The sequence below is a fragment of the Fragaria vesca genome, linkage group LG1, assembly GCF_000184155.1.
Source record: "Fragaria vesca subsp. vesca linkage group LG1, FraVesHawaii_1.0, whole genome shotgun sequence".
NCBI lineage: Eukaryota > Viridiplantae > Streptophyta > Magnoliopsida > Rosales > Rosaceae > Fragaria > Fragaria vesca.
The window spans coordinates 1,040,216-1,050,088 of record NC_020491.1 but is presented as its reverse complement, the minus strand read 5'-3'; the positions used below and the strand labels follow the sequence as shown (position 1 = coordinate 1,050,088).

At 37.1% G+C, this 9,873-nt stretch overlaps 2 protein-coding genes across 3 annotated transcripts; both read left to right on the top strand.

The window, feature by feature from the left end:
• The first annotated feature begins 89 nt into the window (after positions 1 to 89).
• On the top strand, positions 90 to 5,260 carry LOC101295445. Its single transcript, XM_004287102.1, has 14 exons — positions 90 to 136; positions 289 to 387; positions 641 to 1,588; positions 1,795 to 1,895; positions 2,011 to 2,125; positions 2,452 to 2,529; positions 2,727 to 2,819; positions 3,046 to 3,129; positions 3,265 to 3,363; positions 3,669 to 3,731; positions 4,072 to 4,102; positions 4,278 to 4,324; positions 4,579 to 4,637; positions 4,872 to 5,260. Exons 2-14 carry the CDS (start codon positions 328 to 330, stop codon positions 5,104 to 5,106), a joined length of 2,013 nt encoding a protein of 670 aa, XP_004287150.1. The 5' UTR covers positions 90 to 136; positions 289 to 327; the 3' UTR covers positions 5,107 to 5,260.
• Positions 5,261 to 5,699: 439 nt separating this feature from the next.
• On the top strand, positions 5,700 to 8,995 carry LOC101295740 (serine carboxypeptidase-like 29-like). Of its 2 annotated transcripts, XM_004287104.1 has the most exons (11): positions 5,700 to 6,017; positions 6,106 to 6,213; positions 6,434 to 6,529; positions 6,619 to 6,711; positions 6,842 to 6,927; positions 7,028 to 7,086; positions 7,198 to 7,291; positions 7,684 to 7,817; positions 7,972 to 8,067; positions 8,338 to 8,443; positions 8,563 to 8,995. In XM_004287104.1, exons 1-11 carry the CDS (start codon positions 5,750 to 5,752, stop codon positions 8,722 to 8,724), a joined length of 1,302 nt encoding a protein of 433 aa, XP_004287152.1. In that variant the 5' UTR covers positions 5,700 to 5,749; the 3' UTR covers positions 8,725 to 8,995. The 2 variants fall into 2 exon arrangements, with proteins under 2 accessions (XP_004287152.1, XP_004287151.1); XM_004287103.1 differs by having other exon boundaries at positions 7,028 to 7,291.
• Positions 8,996 to 9,873: the final 878 nt, after the last annotated feature.

The window sequence follows — 9,873 nt, the reverse complement described above, 5'->3', positions numbered from 1 at the left end:
AGGAGCCAAACAAAGATGAAGCTAATGGATTGAACCTCATTATCATCATCCTCTCATATATCTTCACTCTTTCTTTCACTGGAGACTTCACACACATTTAGAAAAAACCCATTTTCAGATTGCTTTGAACCTCAAAGTAAGTACAATCTACTGAGCTAATATTCCTTCAAACTCTCCAATTTTCATTCAAAGATTCATTCTTGAGTTTTGGTTCAGTTTGTCTTTAAATTTTAATGCTAATTTTTTTCTTTTTTCTTTTCTGACTTATATATTTGCGTGTGTGTTCAGGTGCAGAGGATGAAACTGAATGCTTGATTATTAGTTGACATGACTACAATGTTGCCTGTTTGCTCAGCCACCTCAAACTGCTGTTCCTCTCATTCTCAGGTCAGGACTTACAGTGTGACCCTTATTTTAAATCCAAAGCATGGTTCTTTGGTCTTAAATTTTAAAGCCCAAATGCTTAGTTTCTGCTGCTCTTGAATGAATTTTGATTCATTTTCATTTAGTAGATTGTGAACTAAGATATGGTGTCATGCATTGGAGTAAGATCGCTTTGTTTGAGATCATCGCATTTCTGTGTTAGCAGTTGTAAGTATATGAACTTTCCAGTTTATATTTGCATATGTGGATGTTACAGGTTTTGTTAAATGGAGGTTTGCATCCAATTTCTCCTTTCCACAAGGATTTTGAGGCCAGATATGTCGTGGACTATAGGAGGTTGTCAAATGCAATGCATTTCCAAAGAGACTCCGTTAAAGCTCATGCTACAAAGTCCTTGTACTCTAATGTTGTGAAAATCACAGAGCAGTCAATTCCCATGGATTTTGTTAACAGGAGTTTCTGCTCAAATGAATCAGACAATATTAGCTGCAAGTACTCAGATGTGTGGAGTTCTTCTAGAGAGACTGGAGATTACCAGCATTCACTGGGAAGGTTTGAACTGAAATATGTAGAGAATTCTAGCCTATTGACCACCAATGAGGGACTCGTGGAGTTCACTGACCAGTCCACTGAGAATGCTGGTACTTTATATACACAAGTAGAACCGGAAACCATGTCAGCTACTGATTTGACACAAGGAACTTCCACATCTGTATCGGACACAATAGACATGAACAGTGATCAATTGTCCAGCGCGAAACCTAGTATTGAGGATCTTATTGATGGAGTTACAAACTCCTTCAGTGCGTCTGTGGATAAGGGAGAAAACGCTTTGAAAAGCTCACTAGATACAATCTCTTCGTCAATATCCTCAGTTGTTGAAAGGGTTAATGAAGCAGTTGATAATGCTGTTAGCGGAGTTTCTTCGACTGTTGATCAAACAGGACAATTAAGTAGTACTAAACTGACAAATTTTTCAAGTGACTTTAAGGAAGCCACAAGTAAAGGAAGTGTGATTGCTGTTGACCTTTTGAGAAGCACAATTGTTGTGGTGGAGGATACTCTAGCAAATGGGGCTTCCTTCGCTGTTAACTCTTATCAATCTTTCAAGGCCTTTCTTCCTCCTGACATCAGTGATGCACTAAATTTGTCAGAAAAGAGAGCATCAGAGCTTTTGGGGCCTGCCAAGGATGCTTTTCAACAGGTATCGTTGTTCTTGGGGACTTCCACTTGACAATTGTGCCTAGATTTTAAACTAGTAACTAAATATGTCCTTTTTGCAAACTGCCACACTTTCGATAGTGGTGCAGTGGTGCTTAATGTTAATTAAGCTAGCAAGTAGTTGATCCAGAATTAGGTAATATTATGTATTCAATCATGGATAAGATGAAGCTAATGTATTGAATGCAGGTTTATCTTGCTGTCGAGGGGTTGGAGGAAAGTCTTGGCTTGGATCCAAATGATCCGATTATTCCATTTGTTCTATTCCTTGGCACCTCTGCCACTTTATGGTAATGGATATCCTTTTTTTCTTATTCCATTTGCGTTTCCTGTTTATTTATTCATTAAGAAATATAAATATATTGTCGTGTGAGAAACTTATATTTCTTACCAGATATGCTGCAGGGTCATTTATTTGGTGTGGACATACAGCGGTTATTCTGGAGATTTATCTCCTCAATCTACATTGGAGCTCTTGACGGGGAAGGAGAATGCTGTTCTCGTTGATGTCCGACCCGAGGCAAGATATGACTGTTATACTTTGTCGAGCTGATGATATTATAAATTGTTATTTCTCTCAACCTAAGCTAAGACAAACAGAATTTCTTTTAATTTCCAAGAAAAAACTAGTATATTTCTTTTTTGGGTTAAGTGGTTAACTATGATATATGATATTCAAATGCATATGATCAAAAAAAAAAAAGATCTTCTCACCCATTTTGAAATATAGTGATTTTGTCTAAAGGTAATATGAATATTCCTTTAATGTTTACCCTTTTTCAAATTGCCAATAATATTGGCTTCGGTTCTTTATTCCCTTGTTCATTTATTATTTTTGGTGCGAAGGTTCTGAGAGAAAAAGAAGGTATTCCTGATCTAAGACGAGCAGCTCGCTATCGCTATGCAAATGTGACTCTACCTGAGGTAAGTAATGATTTGGTGAATGAAGCTATTGTATTATACAAGCATTCTGGTGCTTTAATAAATTAAAAGAAAAGAACAGTATCTGTGTTGCCAAGTAGTGTTATGTCAAAAGTTCAAAATGCGAATGATGTGCTACTAAAGCTTAGCTCCACACATTTCCTGTAATTTAGAGTTGAAAATATTCAATGAATTTTCAGATTGATGCCGCAGTAGGGAAGTTGTTGAAGAATGGAAGAGATCTTGATGACACCTTAACTGCTGCTGTTATTCGGAACTTGAAGATTGTTCAGGTAAGTAGTTTCAGTCTATTTTATAATTATGAAGTTCTTAAGGGAAGATTTCTCATAAGTTCAGATCCTGAATCCAACAGCTAGGTCTGATGCCCAAAACTAGGGAAATTTAATGATTCATGATTCTTCAGGTTCCTATATCATTCACTACCTTCTAATTTCTCCCTGATCAGCATTTGTCTTGAGTAATGAATAATAAGGTTTATTTGTTTTATATTTTGTGTAGGACAGGTCTGAGGTCATAATTATGGATGCTGATGGTACTCGTTCCAAAGCAATTGCAAGATCCTTGAGAAAGCTGGGACATAAGGCAAGTTAATGCTCTTTTCTGCAAGATAACAAATTGACTGGTCTTATGAAAATATGAAAATAGCTATGCTGTATTTAGAATTTACAACTACATGCTCAGTAGATAATAATCTGGTGGTGTTTAAATAATTGACAGAAACCTTACTTGGTTCAAGGTGGCTTTCGATCTTGGGTGAAAGATGGTCTTCGAATTAAAGAACTCAAACCTGAGACAACACTTACCATACTCAATGAGGTAGTTATCACTTTTGGATGCTGCTTGTTCTTCTAATTTCATGTCTTAAGAGATGGTAATATTCAGTGTAACACCTTGACAACAACCATTGTGTTTCTTGCTTATATACAACCTTGTTTGCAGTAACCATTATCCCTATAGAAAAAAAGTGGAACAGGAAATTACTATAATATTGTAATCAAAAGTAAAGGGTTTACTATTATGAAGTGCAAACGAACTAAGTTTGCTGATGTCGTGTAATTAATTTTTCACTTTTCTATTTTCTGGTAAATGGTACATTACATTTTTTTAGATTTTCATTTCAGGACGCTGAGGCTATTCTGGAGGAAATCAGTCCTTCACCGCTGCAAGTTCTTGGGTATGGTGTGGTAAGAAAAATTGCTTGTCTGATATCTTAATTATTATCTCCACCATAGTTAACATCAATTTTGTTTTCTTATGTCCTTGACACAAGATATTCTCAAAATATTGATAACACATTGGATGGATTGCACTCTGCACATGATGATTATTAATCTTTTTTGGGAACTTGCATCTGAGTTTCACTTTGAGAACCTTGTCCTAAGTGCCCGTTCATGAGCTAAAGTTGGGTTTCCTAGAGGCTTCTGCTTAATTTATCTCTTGTTCCACATGCCATTTACAAAGATGATTTATTCTGTCATATCAGTTCCATGCTTTACTAATATTTTAAACTACCTTTCTGTACAGGGTTTGATAGCGGGACTGTATGCACTACTAGGTGTGTATATCCTCCTTAAGTTTATAAGTTATATATCAGATGCACTTTGTCTATACTCTATACTACTGTTTAGGATATGGGTACAGCCTCTTTCTATGGAAAGTTATAGCAATTAGCTACAGCATTTACTATTCATGGTAAATTCATGACTTTCTTATTTTCTTTGGGTGTTCAGAGTGGGAAAAGACATTACAACTGATTGGCGTTGTTGGCCTTGGTCAGGTATTATGATCTTCCTAGCTTTATTCTATTGCTTACTTTCATATCGCAATGTATGTTGAGTACTTGAAAAAGATAACTGGGACACCCAACATGTTTCCTTCCCCCTTCCTGTGTTGTCTGGAAAAAGAAAACCATATGGTTTTAATTCATGCTTTGGACATTTATTTGGTTAATAAGAAACTTGCTTTAAAGAAATTCATACTATCTCTGAATCTTTCCCTTTCTCATTGCTCTTTTCATTTTAAATTCACCAGACCATCTATCGGCGGGTGGCATCTTATGAGAATGCTGAAGATTTTAAGCAAGATGTGAGGTAAGCCAACTCCATAAATCGTTGAGGCCTATCTAGAACTAGGATTTGGAGCATAGTCACTTAAAACTGCTGTCTAATCAAGATGCATGCTAATATGCTTATAGCCTTGTGGGAAGAAAAGTGAACTGGTAGTAGTAATGTAGTATCGATAGGAAAAAAACTCCGTATAGTTCTAGTTGTGTAGTGTTTCAATGTTGTCTGATTGTGGATTCTGGTCTCAATGGTTTCATGAAGGCTGCTGCTTGTTCCGGCACAAGTTGGAGCTCTGGCATTTTCGTGGGCTGCTGGAAAATTGGAATCAAATGGCATTGGACTACCAACATCTCCTTCATCATCAGATGTCAAAAACCGGGTGTTGCAGGCGGCTGCGAAGCATCAATCTCAACCGTCTGATACCGATGGCATCCAAGATTCATCTCCTGGATCAACAAATCCAGCCAATGAGAATGTAGATCTCTCTGAAGCATAGAGGTTGAAATTTGTCGTGCAGTGAAAAAAAGACAGTTAACTCGTGTGTAAAGAAGATGCAACTTTATGGGACATCGGCCTTTTGTGCAGAACTAAAGCATATATTGTGTCCATCCTATCAAGTCTTGTACATCGTTCATACAACAATAATTCCATTTCTAAATGTGGGCAGCATGTGTTGGAAACCTTAACGTATACATTTCTGTAGCAGCCAATACTTTCATACAAATGTGGATGCTTGTTTAGTAAGGAAGACTGACAAGTGACAAACAAAAAAAACTAACATGATCATTCAAAAGCCAACCTAATTGGCAACTGGACATGTTGGCTTTCTCAAGTTTCCTGCTTCTACAAGCAACTGACAAACACCATTAACGAAAGATAGTTACTTTAATATCCAAACCACCCCTCCAAATTTATAGGGAAATAATAACCACATGTAATTACTATTTTTAGGCTTTGCTCAACAAGTACAGTGTCTTCTCAAATTGATTGCTTTACTGTTGCAGTCCACAATTTGTTTACCTCATCAAACAGGTCAGAGTTTCAGATATTCCATGGTAGTTATATTTATCAGCTAAAACTCGCAAAGCCTGCGACTTTATTCATTGACCGATCATCCATCTCTCTCTCAACTTTCGAAAATGTTCAAACCCAGATGGGCGTTTGTTCTCATATTCCTCCTCAATCTTCATCTGGGTAGTGTTTTTGCCACTGTTCCCACAGACCCACTTGTCCAACAGCAATTGGATAGAGTTCATGGGCTTCCGGGCCAGACCTTCAACGTGAGCTTTGCACACTATGCTGGGTACGTCAATGTCAATGAAGATGCCGGGAGGGCTCTCTTCTACTGGTTTGTTGAGGCTGCTGAGGACCCTACTTCTAAGCCCCTTGTTCTTTGGCTTAATGGAGGTCATGCTTTGAAAAAGTTCCAAGCTTTTTGTACTGTTTTGAATTGGTGTTGTTTATTGATATCTGAAATGGTTTTTTGATTTCTTAGGACCTGGATGTTCATCAATTGCTTATGGGATGGCAGAGGAAGTTGGCCCATTTCATATTCAGGCTGATGGGAAGACACTGTATTTGAATCCTTACTCTTGGAATCAAGGTACTGAAATAAGCTTATCATGGACTTGATAGTGAATGTTTGTACTTTATAGTATTTGTTTTGGTTTTCTTGTTACTTTGGGGTTGTATTGTACTTATGAATTCTTGTGGGTGAGCTATAGGTAGTTTCAGTTACTGTGGATTATATATTTTGGAACAATAAAATGACTTGTTAGTAACTATTATATGCAAGCATGTCTAACTCTTCTACTTTTTTGCAGTTGCTAACATTCTGTTTCTTGATTCACCTGTTGGAGTTGGGTTTTCTTATTCAAACACATCCTCTGATTTAATGTCCAATGGAGATAAAAGGACTGGTACTATTTTGACTACTTGGTAGCTTGTTATGATATTTTCTGTTTTTATTAGCTTATGTGCGTTAGATTACAGTCTTGTTATTTTCTAGCGAGCGACTCCCTGGCATTTCTATTGAAGTGGCTTGAACGCTATCCCCAGTACAAAGGAAGGGACTTTTACATCACAGGAGAGAGCTATGCAGGTAGACAAAACTTCTTTGCTCTAAGCCGCTCTGTTTCCATTCCTTGATTGCAGTGGAACTTAAGTAGATGCAATAGACTTGTCTTAGTGACCTGGTGTTCTGGTTCTAACCATCTAAACGTGTTTACCAGGACATTATGTTCCTCAGTTAAGCCAAGCAATTGTGAAGTACAACTTGGCAGCTAAGGAGAAAGGAATTAATCTGAAGGGCTATATGGTATATACTTTATGCTTTACAATGGAAAAGATTCTTGGATGTTGTATATGGTTTTCTGAACACATGGAAATAAGAAAGAAAAAAAATATCTTCCATGCAGGTGGGAAATGCTCTAACAGATGATTACCATGATCACTTGGGGGTTTTCCAGTTTATGTGGTCAGCTGGTTTGATTTCTGATCAAACATACAAGGCGCTTAACCTTTTTTGTGACTTCCAGTCATTCATACACACCTCAAATTCATGTGACAGTATTCTTGACATTGCTAGTGCAGAACTTGGAAACATTGACCCTTACAGTATTTACACTCCGTCTTGCCCCGCTAATGTTAGCCAGTCAAATCGGCTGTTGAAACGAATGCATGTGAGTGCCATGCTAATTGTCTATTACATCAGATGCAAGTTTGTTTCCTTTTTTTTTAATGAATCAAGAATTTCCTTATGTGTCATTATAATAATTAGATGCGATTTTGTTTCCTTTGAACGAGAGTATGATTACAGGTCTTAGTTTCAGACTTTCAGTAATTCGTTTGTGGCATTGCAGCTAATATTTAAATATAATATCCTAAACTTGCTAAAAATTATACATTGCAGGAAAAGTATAAATAGTTTTTTTTGGAGTTGTAAATTATTAGCTTTACGAGTGACTGTATCCAACCTAAATGTGAGGTTTCAACTCCTGCTTTAGAGACGCTAATAGTTGAGTTATTTTGTCAATATTGATGAAATGTAAAATACTAAAATTCCATTTGATAGGTGGCTGGCCGAATCAATGAAAAGTATGATCCTTGCACTGAGAAACACACAGTTGTATACTTCAATCTACCTGAGGTTCAGAAGGCTCTTCATGTTGATCGACACCATGCACCATCTAAATGGGAAACCTGCAGGTATAACTCAATCTCTATCTGTCTCTCCATGTCTGAACTGGGGTGGCAAAGCTGAGAAAATATGCCTTGCCTATAAGGAATATTTCTGAATTTATTCTTTTGATTTTAAAGACCCTCTCATCTTATGTCATATCCATTTTTTGCTCATTTGTAGTGATGTGGTGTACACTACTTGGAAGGATTCTCCTAGGACAGTGCTGGATGTCTACCGGGAGTTAATACATTCGGGACTTCGTATATGGATGTTCAGGTTCCTTTCAACACCTTGTGGACATCTGTTACTTCTTTAGATTTTCTGAGATGTTCATTTAATAAAATTCATCATGACTGCATATACGAGTTATATCTGGTAGACAAATTTAACTTCTCCAACCAGTATGTGGAGTTGCTTTGGGCATTTTATTACATGGTCACTGAATGAACTTCAGCTACAAGTAATTTGCTTCTTTTAAATGCCTGAAGTCAACTGTTGCCAAGCACTTTACTATTGCTAATTTAATACCTCCTACTACTACGGCAGTGGTGATACAGATGCGGTAATCCCAGTTACATCTACCCGATACAGTATAGATTCCCTTAAGCTTCCAACTGTCAAACCTTGGCGTGCCTGGTATGATGAGGGGCAGGTAAGGGGTTATTATAGCAATTTCCTTCCATATTTTTAATCCTTATAAACAAATCTGCTATGTTACATCATTGTTTTAACAAAATCTGACTCCTACATATCAATACAACCAATAAACAGGTTGGAGGCTGGACTCAAGAATATGCTGGGCTGACATTTGTATCAGTGAGGGGAGCAGGTCATGAAGTCCCTCTGCACAAACCAAAGCTAGCTCTCGCACTTATTAAAAACTTCTTGTCAGGATCCTCAATGCCATCATTACAACTTGTCAGTGACTCGTAGAGGGATATTCTCTTTGCATATGGTGCTCGACCCCCTGGGAAAAGTTCATGGAGTGCAATGCAATGTTTTCAGTTTGTTGGTGTTGGGTGATTGTGAGGACACGCATACAGAACACTGAACACATCACATTTGGTATGTTCATATCAGCGACCTTTGTAATCTTAAGTATGATCTCAATTTATAATTCATTATTAAATTTAGACCATTATAACAAGCAGTATCAGAAACTTAATTGAATATTACTGCCTCTTCAGAGTTCTTCACATAAAAAGAACTCTTCGCTTCTCTCAGTCCAATTGCTACAGTATCAGAAACCAAACCAAACTAAGTTTTTTTTTTTTTTTTTGTAGGAAAACTAAACTAACATCATTAGTTCATTACATAAATATCAGAAACTTAACTGAAGCTAAGACCTCTTCAAATAAAAGAAATTTTTCCCGCTTGCTTCTCTTCAGTCCAATTGCTATAGGTAGCTGGTTCCTCTGCTTCGACCAAATCTGCATTGCTTTTTAGGGAAATCAAGCTTCCCTTCAGACTTATGATTCGCTTACACTCCACATCCCATCCCTGAGATTGACATTTTAAAACATTCTTGGCAACAACAGGTCCCCTTAGATCCAAAAACACTGTTATTGTTCCCGGTTTATTTATGAACAGTATGCCATGCTCCCATTCAGAACAAGCAGCTTGATGGAACTCAAATTCAGGATCTAATTCAAGCATGTGGATGTCGAGCGAGTAATCTAGCACCCACTGCTTTTTATTGTAATCTTTCATCACCCATATATCGATGTTCACACCTGATGTTGTATCCACAATGGCCATACATCCCCTAAAAGTAATCTAGTGTAATTGCCACATCCATTTTGGTAATGTGTAGGGACTGGGAGTCCAAAAGAACTCTTCTTTCTTGAAGTCAAAAGAAAGTATATGAATTTTACTATCTATTGTAGAATAGAACATGATAACATAGCACCCATGGTTGATCTAACCTCAAAATGTCAAGCTCAAGGAGAAAGAAGATGAACTTACAGAGAGAAGCCTGGGAAAATATCTCATATGATTTCAATAAAGCCAACATGAACAGAAATATTACATCCCCAAGAGTATTTATAGTAGAAGAAAGTAAAACAGTAAAAGATAAAACAC

What these genes read in the sequence shown, in the direction of transcription:
- LOC101295445 (XM_004287102.1), top strand. Translation starts at nt 328, where the DNA reads ATGACTACAATGTTGCCTGTTTGCTCAGCCACCTCAAACTGCTGTTCC. An exon ending in TGAGAAAGCTGGGACATAAG is followed by an intron (nt 3,130 to 3,264) that starts GCAAGTTAATGC and finishes AATAATTGACAG; the next exon opens with AAACCTTACTTGGTTCAAGG. An exon ending in AAGTTCTTGGGTATGGTGTG is followed by an intron (nt 3,732 to 4,071) that starts GTAAGAAAAATT and finishes CTTTCTGTACAG; the next exon opens with GGTTTGATAGCGGGACTGTA.
- LOC101295740 (XM_004287103.1), top strand. Translation starts at nt 5,750, where the DNA reads ATGTTCAAACCCAGATGGGCGTTTGTTCTCATATTCCTCCTCAATCTT. An exon ending in GGCTGTTGAAACGAATGCAT is followed by an intron (nt 7,292 to 7,683) that starts GTGAGTGCCATG and finishes TCCATTTGATAG; the next exon opens with GTGGCTGGCCGAATCAATGA. An exon ending in CCTGGTATGATGAGGGGCAG is followed by an intron (nt 8,444 to 8,562) that starts GTAAGGGGTTAT and finishes ACCAATAAACAG; the next exon opens with GTTGGAGGCTGGACTCAAGA.